This window comes from Rhea pennata, chromosome 1, assembly GCF_028389875.1.
Source record: "Rhea pennata isolate bPtePen1 chromosome 1, bPtePen1.pri, whole genome shotgun sequence".
Classification (NCBI taxonomy): Eukaryota; Metazoa; Chordata; class Aves; order Rheiformes; family Rheidae; genus Rhea; species Rhea pennata.
Genome location: NC_084663.1, coordinates 144,552,761 through 144,571,729, shown reverse-complemented (window position 1 = coordinate 144,571,729; position 18,969 = coordinate 144,552,761). Strand labels below are relative to the sequence as shown.

General features: G+C 44.4%; 1 protein-coding gene across 1 annotated transcript; it reads left to right on the top strand.

The window, feature by feature from the left end:
• The first annotated feature begins 12,194 nt into the window (after nucleotides 1–12,194).
• Nucleotides 12,195–13,739, top strand: CHST7 (carbohydrate sulfotransferase 7). Its single transcript, XM_062601555.1, has one exon. The coding sequence runs from the start codon at nucleotides 12,265–12,267 to the stop codon at nucleotides 13,678–13,680; it is 1,416 nt and encodes a 471-aa protein (XP_062457539.1). The 5' UTR covers nucleotides 12,195–12,264; the 3' UTR covers nucleotides 13,681–13,739.
• The last annotated feature ends 5,230 nt before the right edge of the window (nucleotides 13,740–18,969 follow it).

Below are 18,969 nucleotides of genomic sequence, written 5' to 3'. Positions count from 1 at the left end.
GGTCACCCCGAGCTGCGCCGGGGCAGCAGCGCACCCCCGGCAGTCGCCGGGGGCTCGCCTCACCGGAGGAGAGAGGCTTGCCTAGGGAGAGGTTTAGACGGCAAATGGCTTCCTTTTGGCAGCTTTCGCATGCTTTTTCTCTATCAAGATTTCGGAAACGAGTCAGATGATCTGTGACTCCGTTTCAAGCAGGAAAGTGTCCCCGGCTGCTTGTTAGCAGGAGCGAGGAGCATCTTCTGCTTTTAGATGACAATAGGAAAAAGCAGATACAATCAAATTAGTCATCAGTTCTGAGTTTTATTTTTCTAATGAATTTATGTTTGAGAAACTGGCCTGTCATGCTAATTTTTTCCGGTGGTAGCTTTTCTAGTGACTTATATTTAAATCTTCCATAAAATGACGGCTACATGTTTTTAATGCTATTCATCATGACGGGGCTGTGCTGAGAGCTTTAAAACCTGTTTGTATGTGTCCTACTATCTGATACCTTTCAGGAGGAAGATACCAGAACAAAAACATGTCTGTAATATGGAAAACAGTGAGCTTTCTTTAAGTCGCTTGCCTGAAAACGCCGGCATTTTTGCAAGTCGGTATCCATTAGCGCCACCCTCACGCCGTCGCGGGTCTCCTACCTGAGTGATCGGTAAATCTTGGCAGTTGGAGTTTGTAAAAATCCTAAATAAAAGAATCAGGAGAATCAGAGATGGCTAATGTTTGCGGGAAAAAAACTGACTTTTTAAACTCCCCAGAAGAGGTAACCTTGGGAAGAGGAAACATCCCGGCGGCAACCGCTAAGCCCTCGAAGCAGCAGCCGGCGCTGCGCCAGAAGCCGTCCGCCGGTGAGGCGAGCTCCCGGCCGACACCGGCAGAGCCGGGCGAGCGTCCCTCGGAGCCGCCGGGGCGCCGGGTTTTAAGCGCTCCTAAGCGTTTTCATTAAGGCAGTCTCTAAACCGTTCTGCGTGCCTAAAATGCCCGGATTTGGGACCGCCGTGCCATTTGATGAAGAGCTGTTAAGGTTCCTGCTGAAACTATGTTGCTAGCGTTTATATTGTAGTGGCTGCGGGGCGGTAACGCGAGGAAAACCAGAAATAATCCCCTCGTTGCTACAAAAACCGAAGAAAGTTCTGTAGCTGGTTCTGAGTTTGTGGTTCAAAAAAAGACGAGTTCTGCTTTTGTGTTCAACTCCATTTTGTACTTAGTAAAATTCTGTAGTCATAGTCTAGACTTTCATCAAAGACATAACGAAAAGTTAACTTGTATTAACTAGTTGATTTTGGCATTGAATTTACTATACTCCTCATGGTATAGCAAAACGCAGTTTAAACCTGATTTTAATTTCGTTTGTGTTTTAAATGGTTTTATTTCAGCCTAGTGTTATGTTGTGTAGTGTAGCTTTGGTGACACCTTCCCTTGATTTAATTTTATTGTATTTCAACCTCCAAATACAATTTAATACAAGAGAAATACATAATGAGTCACATTTCTGCCAATAGGTAACATGAATAACATGAGTACAGAAAGGCTGGAGGACTATAGCAGACAACCCACTATCAAACCAAAAAATTAACTGCTTCTTGGTAAGTTTATAATTCCTGCATCAGCATCCAAAGAGGTAGCAAAAACCCCCTTACAAGGGCATTGCGTCCAAACTGATGCAGACTAATAAAGTGATACTGTGAGGAACAGAGCTAATAGCAGCAGCAAAACCGCAAAGAAAAGGTAGAAAATATGCATTCTGAATTTGTTATAAATTATTTGCTGTAATATGTTGTAAAAGCTGTTTTATTAAAAAGGAGACAGAGAAAATGCACTCTTTTTATTCCTGCACTGTTAAATTATGCATCTCAGAATGGCAATAAAAAGACATGGTCCAGTTTGATTTGCATGTTACTTTGGATTAAATATCAGCCATGTGCAGTTTCATTTGGTCAGGGTTTTTCCCAAACTAAAACAGATAGACCTATTTTGAATTTTAAAGTCCCTTCACACTTATAATTTCCTGCAAGTACTGTTTAAGGTGTTTCAGACTGCAGCAAAAACCTACGTATTTTTTTCAGCTAAGAAGCTGTCTACCTACTTCAGTACTGATGAAGAGCTGTCATGTGAAAACGTACAGAGATATCACTATCATTTACGAAAAAGTATCAAATTGTTCTTTTTTTCTTGACTATCTTTCTATGCAACAGCAGCACAAAATAAACACAGGCAGCATTCAGCAAAGCCGCGTAGTTTTATGTTGATGCCAGTTTTACTCTCATTATGAGACTGAAAGAGAGAGATGAGAAAATGAGAGTTAGAGGCATAACTAATTAAATCAGGAAAGATGTTAAATGCTTTGCATTTGAACAGAAGGAATTGTGGTTGAGGCAGTCAAAATTAATCCTCCAAATTGTAAGGCTGGAAATCGGATCACAGAAAACTCTTATTTGGGTCACGGAGGGAAAGAAAACAGGACTCCTAGCACAAACACAGATAATTTTAATTAGTTTAGCTGTTTTTAACAGGAGTTATTTAAAGAGAAACTCTATTTTTTAGGTCTCCTGGGGGATAAAGATAAAATAACCAAGTAAACAGATGCAGTGCATCTTAAATCCCAGACAAAACGTTTAAGCAAACTGACCTATTTGACTTCCATGCGGAGTATTTGCCGATTCCCCAGAGGAAGAGGCATGGCATTAATCAGTCCCTAGATACTGTCTGAACCTTTGAAGTCAAAAAAGCTAAACTTAGTGTAAGAAGTGGTAAAAGTTAGAATATTATATTCTCTAAGAAATCTTCCCTCAGCACCACAAGGCATGATACACCAAAATCCAAGGTACTCTTGGATGGAGAGAGTTCATGCTGTGAACTAGAAAAATAATAATAAAGAATAAAAAAAAAGGTTTTACCTGAAGAGCAAGAGACAAAATAGATTAAGAATGAGGAAAATAAGATGAAAGAGTTTGCCAAGGTATTGAACATGCCTGGATAGACTGGTATCCTTGCTGACTGTCGGCAGGACACAGGAACCGAGGACAGCTGGAAGACAGCCACGCCATCCTGCGCCCAGTGTGCGTGTTCAGGAGGTGCCGTTGGGAGAGCACTGGGACCAGAGCTTCATATGAGGTCCTTGGCATCCATCAAGCCAAAGTCTGATACAGCCAAGTTACTTGAAAGTCTGCATGATAATGCTTCTCAGAAATTCATTTATTTCACTTTGTTCCGTGGACTGTGAGTTTGGGTGATGTCTGTTCAGAAGGCCTTTCGCCAAAATGGAGTCAAAAAAAAACAAAAACAAAAACAAAAAACAAACCTCAAACTAGCTGAAATAGAAAGGAACTGCTTAGCTGGCAGGTTTTGCTAGCTTGAGAAGCCAGCATAGCTCTGCATGGTGGAGAAGGCGTTTGAAGCAGTCACGGTAATCAAGAGGATGCTCACTCTCTGCAAAACAGCTGTCAGCATAGCAAGGAAATTAAGAGAAGACATAGCCTTGTAATGTATTATGTCTGCCCTGGGGATATGAGGAGAAGATACACACCTAGTATATACTGACTCTTACATGACAATAACCTGGAATACTAATACATTTCTATCCTTTTAGCAATTACTGTTTTTTTCTGAAGGAGAGCTAGTGGCTACTGGCAAGGGAGAAAGAGCTCGTCTCAGTAGCTATCATGGGGTTCATAATATATTAGTAGATGTCCCTTAAGAATGAGTGCAACTTGTGAGCAAAGCTTTCCGGAGCAGCAAAGAGCAGCAAAGTTATCTTGCTTGAATAACTCATTAGAACTTAGGTAAGAATTGGAACATTTTCAAATCCTTAAAATATTGGGAATATTATAAAATTTACTAAAATATGTTGTGTGTTTTTCCAATAGTTTCGCAGTGCTTTCAGGAAGTGTTTCTTAACAGCAGATCTCTTGAAGGGGAAATCACAAAAAAATCCCCAAACAGTTTAACCACAAACCATGGCAATCTGTCAAAACAAAATCATGTTAAATAGGGTTAAATGTCAAAACAAATGTCAAAAGCTGTCCAAAATTTCCCATCTTCACAGCTGCTTCAGCCTCAGCCAGGATAATCCTCTCTCTTCCCTGGAGGTTGAGTGTCTGGACCATCCAGCAAAGGGATAAACACAAAAAGCTGTAGATAAGAGGACTGAAGACATGCAGGCAGCAGTGAAGGAAGGATGAAAGAAAAGCTGGGTATGCAGCAGGAGAAGAGACTACCAGCAAGGCTCCCTCCCCTGTAGGAGGCACAGAGGGTATGAACACATGCCCCAGTCTTGGCTGATAAACAGTGCAGCCAGCAAGCTGCAGTAGCTGGATTTGACCTGGTCAGTCCCCCGGCCAGCAATGCCGACACACTCTTCTCCATATAGCCGGGTCCAGCAGCTACTAAATGATGTAGGATGTCAGCCTGGATAGAGGATCATCCCAGTAGGTGCAGAGATCAGCTTTTCACAGAACATTTTTAGAGACAACCCAAACCCAACAGGCAGAGAAAGAACTTCTGGGAGGAGGACGCAAGTACTGCAGAAACCATTCTGTGAGCAGCTTTCTGGCTGCATTTAAACTCTTTCTGTTTGGGGCGAATGTTAAGTAGTTTGCACAGAAACTGCAGCTGCATAAAACTTGTGTTCCTGTTCAGCTAGAACATTAGTTATCTCTCATTTGTAAATCAGCCACTATATCCTGTAATGACCTTCTATGGTGTGGTTTTCTTCTGCGCATCCACTTGTCTGGTGAGTTGGGTTTGTGTAGTAGATATCGTAAGAGTGAAAATATTCTGAGAGCAGAAGAGCTCAGGATTACTGTACCAAAGTTCTGGTGTATTTTGTGAGCCCAATCACAGAGTGACACAAAACCAAAAAGCATATTAAACGGTCTACATAGCTAAAGCAGCAAAGAAGCTGTCAAGTTATGTTTGCATATCAAAAACTGCCCAGAGTTTAAAAAGCCCCCCCCACACACACACACACACTTCACAGAAAACTTGTGTAAGCATTTTGTCCTCATGACTTTTTTTCTGCCAGGGCATTGACAGCTAATACATCTTTTACTTCTTACTTTCCTCCCACCTAAGCTCAGCCTGACAATAGGTGCAGCTCCTGTCCTGGGACTGCAAGACAGTAGTATCCTGGCTTCATTCTGCACCTTTGTAATGCAAATATTTCCCAGCTCTAAGAATCACACACTTGCTAGAGTACCATGTGGGAGTAAAATATTTGAATATTTGTGATAACTGATGTGCACGTTAATGCAATTGTATTTGTTACAGTGATTCTCAGATATACATGAGTCTGCATACATTTGGGTATGCTTATGAGTTTTTACCTGGGAATTTTCCATCAGCTTCACAGACAAATAACATAACTCATCACCTGCAGTTTTTATATAATAAACTGTACTATATGAAGTCAAAGTTTACTTTAGACCTTAACTGAAGATTTCCTCTTACAAGTATTGATGTCTAGCAGCCTATGAAAGATTAGTTGGGCTCAGGAATAAATGGACATGCCAGACCCTGTTTAGGAGTCACTTGTGAAATACTAGGACTGGAAACCTAACAGAGTTGTCCTGCAGAGTTTCAGGAATGACGTTCAGTCAAGGTGCAAGATCTCTGTCGACAAAGATTACAGTGAAACCGAAATGGTTTTCATGCAGTGTTTTAAGCATATGAATACATCGCTAAATAAATGCTGTAAGCTCAGATTGTTTGTGTGCTGAGACTGCGTGGTTGTGCCTTGATCCCTTCATCCAGTCGTGTCAGGCTGGTAGCGAAAGCCCAAAGCAACAGAATAGTGATGAATTTTACAGGTGTCACATTCATTAGACAGCTGAAAAAAAACCAACCCATCGATATGGCCCACTGACTACCATTCAGGGTGGGAAATGACGTATGCTACATTAACAACATGACGGAGACAGGGAAGGCTTCCTCGTTAATAACCGATAAGGACGTCAGGGAACTAGGCTGGTTCCCAGGGGCTCCAGGAACCGAGGAACTCCCCAGGCCGCCTACCTTTTTGCTAGCTAACGTTTTCCCCATGAAAGTTAGATCATCTGGCACAGGCATACACAAGAACAGGTTCCAAGTGAATTATACATGATAGCATTTCTCTTTCTCTCATTCAGACACAGGAACGTCTTCTGGAAATTATTTACATCAGAAATTCTGAATTTACAAAATAATCTCTAGAAAACTTTACAGGACAGATTTTAAAACTAGGTGCAGTGGCTGAGCTCCTAGAATTTTCACTGCACATGCAAGCAGGAATTCATGCATAACACTGAAATGAATGAAAATGCAGAAGGATTCTGCCTACATGTCCTAAAATTACATTTTATACATAGAAGGGTTGAGTTATTAAAGCAGAGTACAGCTGTATGTATTCACGCAACAGTGACTGTCAGAGAGGTTTTTTTAATCAAAAAAAAAAAATCCCGTTAAAAATAGGTCTCAAATTTTCTAGTACATTTCTTTGCTTGGCTGAACTACAAAAGATTTAGTTCCCTAATTATACAGATACAGTGGTTTAACTTACTGAGTTGCAAAAGCTTGCTGATATTCTTAATCAGCATCTTTAATGCAGCAATAGTACGTCTATGACAATGAGACAAAACAGAAAAAGATTCACAGTTTCTGACATTAAAAATATTTTTTTCACATGCATTTTACTGTTGAGGCACTTCTTGAAGTTGTAAAACCTTGAACACTTCACAAAGGGAAGAATTTTTGTTCAGCAGCTACAGAAAATTGCCAGAAAAAGGGAGGCTTTAAGGAAGAGCTGGCTATTCATGTAGAATAGGCTTATTTCTGGGTTTTGAGACTACTGTATTACTGCTTATTATGGGATAATAGAACAGATTGTAGTGAAAAACCTTAAATACTTCGAATTAGAGTCATCTTTGGTATAGCTTAGAAATACTGGAGTTCCATTAGCAGTGAATCTCTGTATATATTTTCTTCTGTCATTGTCACTTAATTGATTTATCTGAATTTCCACTGCTGCAAATAATAATAGATTTTTCTTTCTGAGCTTCCTGTTGAACCTCAACAAATGCATATATTTGTTTTGCTCTGATTTCCACCTCCTGCATTTTCTTGTACTTCCTAGCTGCATTTTCTATTACTTTCAATGAGGGCATTATCTTCCTCGCCTACAGGAAGTTAGAGGCACTAACAAGATCACTGATAAAATAAAAGGGACCATGATTTAAATTTTAAAAAAGAGCTTTTGATTTTTTTGTCATTTCGGTACACAGATTTCACACTCTTGGAAAAGCTGTGTCTCAGGAAATTGGAAAAACAAGCTAACACCAAAGACGATCCCCACCCTGACAGAGTGTAGTGTATTAGTAGTAGGTTCATCTTTAAAATTAGAAGCCAAAATGAAATGCATAGGCTTTTCTCAGCCCCAGAAGAGCTCCCATAGCTAGACACTTGCCAGGCTATTGCAGCTGGTTCAGTTATGCTGGACTGTACTGTTACGTGTCCATTAGCCCAAAAGCAGTAGGCGTTTTTTTTTTTTTTTTTTTTTTTGGGGGGGGGGTTTTTTGTTTTTTTTTTTTTTTTTTTTTTGGCTTCATGCAAACACTTTCTCAGCTCATGGTCTGTGCCTGGCTTTTAGCCAGGATGGGAGAGCAGCAGGGTGCCTACCGTTAAGACTTTGCCAATTCTCAATTAATAGTACCTGGAGAATTTGGTAGAGAAGAGGAAGTACAGGCAAGGCACCCCCTACCTTACATCTCTACGCTCACTGCCAGCCTCCAGTCTCAGCCCGCAGCTCTCCCTGTCCCAAGGTGCACCATCCTCTGCAGAAGGCCTCCGGCGTCTCGTACCTTTCCCTGCCTGGCAGAGGTGCCAGCCCACAGCAGATCCCACATTTGCATAGAGCCACATTTGCACAGAGCTCTTCGATGGTACGATTTTCACAGTGACTCCTGGATAATATTATTATCTTAAGCCGTGCAGCTGGATTGTCTCAAATCATCCCACAAAGAAACTCTGTATTTGTGCTGCTTTAATTAGCTGAAGGAAGATATAGATCAGGACAGTCACGAACACCAGTGTTTTCCTGTCTCATTTCCTCATCACTCTTGCAAGTACTAAACAGCAACCTCAAACTTAGGTGCGACAACCAAAATTACCACCTTCTGCACACAGTTTTGCACCTGAAACCTATTTTATCAGGCTTCTGGCCAGTCCCTTATTTAGCAATCTCCTCTCCTTTAAATTACCCCTCTTTCTTGTACGATTTTCCACTTTCTTTGTATCTTCTGAGTTCCTGGTGAGTCTCTCAAAACCTTCGCAATTTTTTTGACCTTCTGTTCCAGTCTGGGGGAAATTCCACTGCTGAAAAAGCCTTCTGTGCTGACAGGCTTGACTGGACCCCTTTCTTTAACCATCAGCCATCCCACTCTTCTCGAAATGTTCCTTCCTAAAAAAACTATCAAAGCTGATCTCACGTGTGAGATGTGGTGTTGCACACGTGGCAACATCAGATTACAAAGCAACTTCAAAAACCCAAAGAGAATTATGTAAAGACAAGGTGTCTTGGCTTGTTACAAGGCTTCTTTAAGATTTCAAGCTGTCATTAACCATGGACTTCCTTTTGGCTTAAATCTCTAAGTGTGAAACGTGTAAGCACAGAGTTTAACAGCCAGGATGTCTGAGGGTAACACTCCTTGCGTAAAACATTAATTTTATCAGCTAATCAAGTTATTTTTAATCACAGAGTGCTCTTTGAAAATGACAAGAGCATACTTGCATACTGAAGATAGATACAGAGGCAACTATTTCTATTTTAAAACCTCTGCTGAGAAGATAAAAATGATTCTGAGGCTCAAAAGCAGTGTTTCAACATTCACTGTTGTTCTTGTCAGTGTATGTGCTGGGGGAGACAGAAGAGCAAAAATTAAGTTAGAGATAATACACAGGAAGTCAATGTTATATTAGATTAAAAACAGCCAGTACTTTTGGTAACAAATTGGAAACTGGAAGTATTGCTACACTAAACAATGCAGAGCATACATATATATTAAAATTTATATAGTTAATAAAATATACTATTTAAAATAATTACTTTTTTCTTAATAAAATAATAGAAAGCACAGAATTATCAGCAAGAAATGACACAAGCTAGATGCCAAACAGTCAGGTTGCTTAGCATATGAATGAAGAAAAAATCTGACTGGCAGTCTTAACACGCTCCTGGAATTAATTGCAGAGGATCATCTGTATATATAAATAATGTCTTTATGATTCACAGAAAAGGCTCAAATAGGGGAAATTCACCCCCCCTTATCACCACTATTTGTGTTCAAGACAAATTAACACAGAACTAAAAAACAAGAAAAGCAAGAGAGGATCTCTTCAACTATATGAAGACCAGAAATCAACTCATGAGCATTCAGATTTGATACTTCCCCTGACCCTTTGGGAAAGCTGGAGCTAAAGGATTTCAGTTCTGGTTCAAGTACCTGATCACTCCCAGAATGAATGCTAGCTTTGCTGGAATTTTGTACTCTCTCTGCACTCCCCCCTCCAAAAGAACCAAATCCAAAACAACCAAAGTAAACCGTAAAAGGGTATTTGGAAGCTAATCCTGCTTCAACAGAGTAACTGGTATGAAGGCGCAACACAAAACTTTTATTGTGATTCTTTTTTGGTGCAATAATCTTTTAAAAACTTCCTATGTTTTTATATTAGTAAAAATGTAGCCTGTGATAAAATAATTTGTGTCTTTTACTTTTTCCAGAACAATTGCAATAGAAGTGTGTAGTTTTATGGTCTTAAAAAAAAAAGTGTAATATGTATTTTCATTCGTATTATTTTCCATTTTGTCTGGCAGGCCATCTTATTTTGCAAGATGTTTATTTTCTTTCAAGCCACCTTTACTTTAGTTAGACAGTTTTAAGAGTGTGATCTGAGTTTTTAGACAAGTATGTATTATGGAAACCAATAAAAAATAGGTATTTTGAGTTACACATGTATTCTGCTGTGATTTCTTTGTCAGCAATGGTACTAATACTACTGACAACTCAGTATTTTAGCTTGTCTTACAAAAGGAAAACCCCATCAGCTCAAACTAATCCATTCACATCTGCACTTCTCAGGATCCCATCTAGATAAGTATAGTTTGGTACAAGCTCCAAAATAACTGTTTTGTCTGATACTACAGAAGTCAGCTATGCTGCAGATACCTTTTCAGAATGTGATATATATGCGTCTTGTTTGTATAGGTGCTTTGGCAGGTCTGTGACCTGGTTTGGCAGGTGTGTTTTTAATCCTGTAGTTCTTCCTTGGTTGCTTGAGGGTACAGTGATGCCCATGACTTCCTGGCCTCAACAAAGTCAGAGTTGAGACTGACATTGTTTTTTTTTTATCTTACCGTTTAAAAACCCAAAGTGACAATGATTATAAACAGAAATGTATGTTGGGGGCAGAACTTCCTCTCAGATGCCATCATTTTTACATTCTTCTGTTGAGGAGTGTAGAAGTCTCGTTTGGCACGATCTACTCACTCAGCACACCATAAACTGCAGGAAGTCGAGTCTTTAACACTTACTTAACACAGGTCAAGTAAAGAGTTAGAAAGCAGACGGGTGGCTCACTACCTGGACAGAACAGAAACACGTTTTTTCTCACGTTGTTCTGTGTTCTTCATGTGTTACCCAATGCCTTTGAAATGGGATAATCGGTTTTTGTATTCTTTTGTTGTTATTTAGTATCTACACAATCAGACAGAAAAGTGCATAGCAATTACAGAGGCTGTATCTATATATTTATACTATAGAAAGAGCATTTTTAGAACCTATATAACTAATGGGTCATTTCTGCTGTCTTATTATGCGTGATGTTGGTGACTAATGCTGTATCACGGGCTTTACACAAGTGAATAGACTGCATAGACTATTCTGGAAGTGAGAATATCACAGACTGAGGGAAACTGCAAACTCTTGTTACCCTTGTTGAATTTCAGCCTGCACAGTGTATTTATATACGCACCGTCTTCTGAAGAGGATGCTATGCATTGCCTACCGGTTAGGGTGCTCACCAGCCCCTCCTACATGGTCAGCAGGACAGGACATCACCCTCCTTGCCTGGTGGGTGCCTTAACTGGGAACACAGGCTCATGATCCATCTGCTGCTCTGAGCATCTTACACAGCCAGGGAAATGATTTGAGATTTTGAGGCTCTATATTTGAATTCAAATACCTCAAGTCAACCTTTTTGTTTGATGCTCCGTCTGACAGGAGGAGATGAATTTAATCTAAGCTTAGAAGTCTGAAAAATAGGAGTCTGTGTCTGAGCAGGTAGTATTGTGCTCCCTGCTAGAGCTAATCAAGAGAAGGGTTATCTGAAGGCAATCAGACATCCACGATAGGTCAGACGTCCTTCTCTGCGTACCTATTTCTTCCCACAGACAGGCAGGAATCCTTTAGTTGCATAAATTGGAGCAATGAATCACAAAGATGTCCCTATCCAGTCACCGTGCAAACAGGAACAAAAACTTGGCTCGGAAGTCCCGCAGCTCTCTACAGCGCTGAACTGCAGTATGTCCGACGCCCACTGCAGACCTTACTAGCTGTCATACATCCAGTTCTGTGTCCCCAAAACACGTTTACACCACTTTTCAGTTTGTGGTCCGCTCTTTCCCTGGGGCTCTAGGAGGTAACGGGACGAAACGCGCCTCTCCCGGAGGCGCCTCAGCTTTTCTGTAGCCGCTCCGGCTGCAGCGCCTCCTGCTCGGCGGTGCTGTGGGCAGCGCACCCCAGGGCAGCGGGCCCGGGGGGCAACGCGACCCGCGGGCGGACCGCCGCGGAGTCTCCTCGGCACCGGTGAGCGACCCGCCGGCAGCACCCGCCGAGAAACACCCCCCCCCCCCGCCGCCGCCGCCGCCGCCCCGGGCCCGCCGGGGCTGCGCGCTCCCCGTCACGCCGCGGCGCTGCCCGAGCAGACCCGTGACGGGGGGGCGGAGGAGGAGGAGGAGGAGGAAGGCAAAGCTGCCCCGCGGCTCCCGGCCCGTGTCGGGCGCAGGCCGCGGCGGCAGCAGGGGGCAGCAGCCGCGCCCGGCCGGCCGCGAGGCGGCGGCGGCGGCGGGGGCAGGTGCGGCCGCTTCCGCGCGGCGCCGTGAGGCGGCGGCGGCGGCGGGGCCGGCGTGCCCGTGGGCGTGCTCCCTCCCCGGCGGGGAGGGCCGCCGCCGCCAACTTCGCCTCCTTCCGAAGAGGCGCGGAGCCGGGCCGCTCCGCTCCGCTCCGCCGGGGCCGGGGCGGCGCGATGAAGGGGCGGCGGCGGTGGCGGGGGCAGCGCCGCCGCTTCGCCGCGGTGCTGGTGCTGTACACGCTGCTGCTGCTGCTGCTGGTGCCCTACTTGCTGGACTACGGGGCCAGGAGGGGGCGTGCGGACGAGGAGCCGCTGCTGCGCCGCTGCCCCAGCCTGGAGGAGGCGCTGAGCGAGTGGGGCTGGGAGCAGCGGCCGCCGCTGGAGCCCGACGACGAGGAGGAGGAGGTCGGCGGAGGCACGGCCGGCGCGGCGGCGGGCAACGGCAGCGGGTCGGCGGCGAGGAAGCGGCACATCTACCTGCACGCCACTTGGCGCACGGGCTCGTCCTTCCTGGGGGAGCTGTTCAACCAGCACCCCGACGTCTTCTACCTGTACGAGCCCATGTGGCACCTGTGGCAGGCGCTGTACCCGGGCGACGCGCTGAGCCTGCAGGGCGCCCTGCGCGACATGGTGCGCGCCCTCTTCCGCTGCGACTTCTCCGTGCTGCGCCTCTACGCCGCGCCGCCCGGCCCCCGCGACCCGCTGGGCCCCGCGCCGCCCGGCGGCGGCGGCAACCTCACCACGGCCGGCATCTTCGGCTGGCGGACCAACAAGGTGATCTGCTCGGCGCCGCTGTGCCCCGCGGCGCCGCGGCCGCGCCACGAGATCGGCCTCATCGACGGCGCCGCCTGCGAGGAGCGGTGCCCGCCGCGGGCGCTGCGGGAGCTGGAGGCCGAGTGCCGCAAGTACCCCGTGGTGGTCATCAAGGACGTGCGGCTGCTGGAGCTGGGCGCGCTGCTGCCGCTCCTGCGGGAGCCCGGCCTCAACCTGCGCGTGATCCAGCTCTTCCGCGACCCCCGCGCCGTGCACAACTCCCGCCTCAAGGCAAAGCAGGCGCTGCTGCGGGAGAGCATCCAGGTGCTGCGGAGCCGGCACCGCGCCGAGCCGCGGGCGCCGCCCCGGCAGCAGCTGCTCCTGCCGCCGGCGCTGCTGGGCGGCGGGCGGGGGCCGCCGGCGCCGCCGGCGCAGCACCGCGCCGAGTTCTTCCTCGGCGGCGCCCTGGAGGTGATCTGCCAGGCCTGGCTGCGCGACCTGCTCCTGGCCCGCCGCGCCCCGGCCTGGCTCCGCCGCCGCTACACGCAGCTGCGCTACGAGGACCTGGTGCAGGAGCCCCGCGCCCAGCTGCGCCGCCTCCTGCGCTTCGCCGGCCTGCCCGTGCCGCCCGCCATGGAGGCCTTCGTGGTGAACATGACCCGCGGCGCCGCCTACTCCTCTGAGCGGCCCTTCCTCATCTCCGCCCGCGACGCGCGGGAGGCCGTGCGCGCCTGGCGGGAGCGGCTCAGCCGCCAGCAGGTGCGCCAGGTGGAGGCGGCCTGCGGCGAGGCCATGAGCCTCCTCGCCTACCCCCTCAGCGGCGGCGACGGCCGGTAGCGGCCCAGCGACCCCAGCGGTCCCAACCGCCGCCGCCGCCTCGGCCTGCGCGCTCGCCCGGCCCGGCGCCCTCCCTCCGGCCGGCGGGGCGAGGCCGCCGCGGGCTGAGCGCCGGCCCCGCGGGAGGGAGGCGGCGACGCCCTTCTCGCCGGGGCTTCGGTGCGGGCGGCTGCGGCCGGCGCTGGGCCCGCCGCGTCCCGCCTTCGCCCTCCCGCCCGAGGCGCCGAAATGGCGGCGGGCGCTTCGCGCGCGGCGGCCTCGCGCCCGCGGCGACCCGGGGCCGCAGGCGGCCGGTCACGGCGGGACGGCTCAGCGCTCGGAGGGGGAACCGCAAGGAAACCGCCGCGGGCGCCGAGCGACGAGGAGGTGAGGCGGGGGGAAAGGCCCGTGTGAACCTGCGCTGCTCCCTTCGCTTCTGCCGGGCAGAGCAGGACCGTCGGCGTTGGTCCTGCGGAGTGTTACCCGGCGCGCTTGTGCGCGGCCCGAGGGTGCTGCGTCCGGCCGCTCGGCCGGGCCGGGCCGGCATCTCGCACGGAGGGTGCGGCTGTCAGCTGGAAATCTCCGTTAAAGAAAACTTCACCTTCTCCTTACCTCTGGGTACCAGTAGCACTGTAAGTTTCCAACCTCCTAACTTCTGCTGTGTGCTTTTTCCTTCCACCATTTGTCATGGGCAATAAGGTTTAAATATCTGTTTTATGTCGGAGAGGGAATGCATTCACCTGAAATGCTTGTTGAAACGTTCTCAAGGACTCCAAGGATTTTTTTTTTAAATGAGCTCTAGAAACCTTGGGGATACTATCAGATTCTGAAGTCTAGTTCACATGAAACTGACTATGTGCAAAGCAAAAATATATATATATATATAAAATGTATTAAAAAATCCCCCAATTAAGAGTGTAAGTAAAGAATTGGAAAACTGCGAAGCTATTAATGTAAGAGAATAATCTTCTCTAGAGCACTAAAACACGTTCAGTTCTGTCGTAACTTTGTTAAAACGCTTGCAAACAGCTTCTGTAAAATTCATGGCGGAACATAAATGCAGGGCTTAACTGACAGATCTCACATTTACCACGGGAAGATGTCTCCTGCTTAGAAGGTCTCTGCATCTATTCTGACTAACCTAATAACCTAGTGACTCTGCTGGAGATAATCTTTCTCTATATAGATTATAGAACAGCACTGATAATGGGGGGGGGCATGGGTCAAGGGGAGGGGAACAGTTTCCAATTCCATGTATTCATCGTTCAGAGTACTGTAGTAAATGGTTATGTGAATGGAGTAAGCGTTTGTCTGCTTAAGTGTTTTGAAGATGTTTGTTTCAGAAATCTACTTTTGTAAAGAAATCTTTTTAAAGTAGGATTTTGTTGATATTGGTATAGTTACATGATGGTATTCACACGGGATATATGCAACGTGTTTCTTGTGGATGCCCATAAAGATAACTGTAACTGAAAAAGTTCAGTGGTTTCTTTTTTCTTTTTTTTTTTGTCAGTGATTTCTCAGCTAAATGAGAAAATCACTTTTCTTTCTTAACTTCCTGACTGATCCATTGTGCTGTGCACAGGATTCTCTTGGTCACATCCCTTCTGAACAATAACATCCTCTCAGCTGGTAACTTGTGCCCATGAACAAAAGCAAGTGTTTCCTAACAAGGCCAAGATGAATTTATCTTGGCCAATAATAGTTCCCGAATAAAAGTGTGTATTTAAAACAGAATAAAAACAATATTTCCATTTGGATTTTAAAATGGCTTTTTTCCCCCCCACAGACTCTCAGGAACCTGTATGAGAAGCGTGTGCATGTATGTGTGTATGTGCAAGTATCTTTTTTTCTTAATTTGGGGAAAGGAGGTATAATGGTAATTCAGGGACACAGTATTTTAACTTTCTCCAGCTTGCTTTTGAGTATCTTACAGTCTGACAGCATTTAAGCAGTGCTACAGGAATATACAAGGTTATAGGGATATCTGTAGGCAATCCTCAAATATAAATTGAGAACATGAATTTCAGATTGAGGATAATCCAGAATCAAGAATAAAGCTATATTTATATAAAGTGCTGGAAATACAGTTCAAAGAAGTTTTTTATGCTATTATTTTTGAAGAAACATTTGAATTATATTACAGGTTTTGATGCTGTGTATATTGAGCTGGAGGAAAAGTCAGTGAGTTGGGATGTACCTTAATTTATTTTAGTTCTTCCAGTTCTTTGTCCCATCCAACCAAGACTATGATAGCACTTGAAACAGGCTTCTGTCATTATCTGAGGAAAAATATAGTAATAAAAAAGTTTTTGAGCAAGTCTTTCAGTTTCTAAGTAGCATGTTTTATACAATTCTGCATCTTCAGATTTCTGCAGGAAGTGAAAAGTACAGGATCTCGTTTTGTAATAATAAAACCTCTTGTATTGTCTAAGGGATATTTCTGTATTGTGTTATAGAGCAGCGTTTGTCTCTGGATGGTCTAATGTTGTTTAATGATGTTATTTGTATCTGTATCAATACCTCGATGACCTGTGCCAGGTAACCTCATTTGGAAAACTTTTCTGGAAATATTCCCAGAAAACCTGGCTTGAACTGAGAGGCTTGGGAAGAAAGTAAGTGTTTTTTTTTTTTTTTTTTTTTTTTTTTTTTTTTTTTTTCCCATGCCAGAAGATGATGCAGTACTTCTTTTCTTGTGTCAGGTGGGAGATTAAAAGCCAGTATATCTTACTGATATTTTCTAACAAGTTACGGTTACAGGTTTCTAAGTTGCAATAGTTAGGCATTCACTTTACTTTGTCTTGCTAGTTCAGGTTGCAAATGTCTTTCAAAAAAATTGTTGGAAATAAGCACTTAGTATCGCTTATACCAGTTTATCATGGTAAAGAAAGAATTGTTGTCTTCTAAGTTAATGTTTATAGATGGAAAAAAAAGACATTGTAAACTATTTAGTATTTTCTGAAAAAGTTCCCAAGTTTGACATGGAGGCATTCTCTTCTTTTGTCTTAATTATCAAGATGTATTTTTTTTAGCTGAAGTTATTCACTAACACAATTGATCTTTATTGGCGATTAAATCAATTTTTTCTTATCTCAAGCTGTTCTTCTAAGACCTATGTAATTATTATAGCTTTTGTATACTGTGAAAAGGGCTGTTTTTCAAAGTGTACAAAAACACAAGTGCAATTTATGTTCCCCATTCAGGGCATCTGAAGCTTATTAAAAGTCTTCAAAATAATAAAAAGGAAGTATACCAAACTACAAAAGTAGAAACTAACATAGAGTGTGCAGGATTGGACCACTGCTGTTTTAATGACTGATTTGTGATTTGTGCACTTCAGTCACTGGATGACTTTCTAAGAAATCCCTGTCTTAGGAGGACAACTGAGGCTGGTAAACAAGTGCATTTTACTTTCCTGTTCAGGATGTATTGTACTGGAAAGCATCATCTTTCAGAATATTTATGGTGTATCCTGATTGACCTAGTAACTTATATCTAGAAGAAAAAAAAGCAAAACCTGTAATGTCAAATGACAATATTGATACTTACCTGAGAAGACAGAGGCGCGTTTGAATTAGGATGAGTATGGTAGAGTATTGTTGGAAGAGATCTTTTGAGCTAGTCAGAACCTGCTGAATGCTAGATGCAAAAAATCTATGGTTGAACTGCATTTGGAGAGTAGCTGGGCATTATGGATGGGTCAGTCCCTTTTGTACTGTTAGTGGGCTCAATCAATTACTTCAGTTTTGAAGTAAAGTCTCAGCTCTAGTGAACGATGTAGAGAAAATAAATGTACCTTGCCCTTTTAGAATAAGGGGTGGCGTGATGAGCAAGGCAACAATAAACATGTTTTATAGCTGAGCTGAACTTGGCAGGCTTAGAATCATCATTTGGTGCTGGGCCACAGTGTTTTAGTAGTTTAGGCTGAGATTTGGAAAAAATATACTTGTATTACATTACATATAATGAATTAATAACTTTATATATTAAAAAATCCTAATGGGAAATAGGAACAAAACCTGTAAATACTTAGAAGACTTATTCCTATCATCTGTTTTAGCTTAACTTTTGATCCTCATGCGTTTGTTTTAAGAGAATTAGAAGCTTTAGTACTATAAGTAAAATGTTGTGTTCCAAATGTGATATTTCCAAGCTGAAATTAACTACTGTCTCACAGTCGTTATGTCTGTATTTAAATTGTTGGTTTTTGGAAATAACTTCAATGGTATACCTGTGAGAAATGCTGAAAGTCCAAAGCCCCCCCCCCAAAAAAACAAAAAACCAAAAAAAAACTTAGCCCTGTATTATTTGCTTTGGTACTTCCTAGAACATTATTGATGGAATCCTTGTAGATATTCGTGGTATATATTCATATGCTGCAGATGCAATATAAATGGTTCTATTGCTCAGAGGTATTTACTTAACTTTGCACTGTCTGTGAATAAAAATTATCTCAGTGCAGTATCCTACCAATTTTGATATTACACTAGTCATTTTTAACCTTCCCCTAATCAGTCTATCAGTATACCAAGAAAACTGGAGCATTGAGTTCTATTTAGGCATCAATATCACAACTTTCAGTAAACTCAATTATAAAAATCAGTGCAAAATTTTGGGGTTTATTATCGCAATGCAGCTAAATGAAATTTCAGAGAACTCTGCTATTGCAAGGCTATCAGAGCCAGCAAGCCTGATAACACATTGTTCTTTTCTTGTACTCGAAGAATTGCCGCTCAAGCTCTCTGATGGTATTTGGAATACAAGGACAGTAAGTATGGTACATGTTATTTCAGAAGTCATTTCTCAGAACGGAATCACACTGCAATCCATTCAGCACTGTGGACTATACAGCTACTGCTGTAGGAGAAAGGTAGGAAGAATAAGACTGTCAAAGCAAAGTTTGTAGTAGTAGAAATTTTCAAGGTTGTACTGGTTGTGTGTGTGTGTTTGCGTGTGCGCTTGTGTGTGTGTGTGTGTATGCCGAAGGGGAGAGGGAATGGCTGGGCTCCAGACTGATGTTCTCTTGACTGTGATTTAAGTACATAGAATTTTTAATCCAGAGTTCTTGATGTGATGGCTTTCCCTGACTGAGGGACTCCCTGCTTGGTGTTGAGGCCTACCTTTGGCAGACTGGGTTCCAGAGCAACCAGCTGGAGGCTGATGAGCTTTTTAGTACTTAGTCTGTCTAGGTATATAGTGCCAGGAAACTCTATAGCTGCCAACACTGATGTGTTAAGCTCTGCTACTGACGTAAATCATCTACAGCACTATTTCTTGATGTCAATAAATGGGAATCAGGTCTTTTCCTGG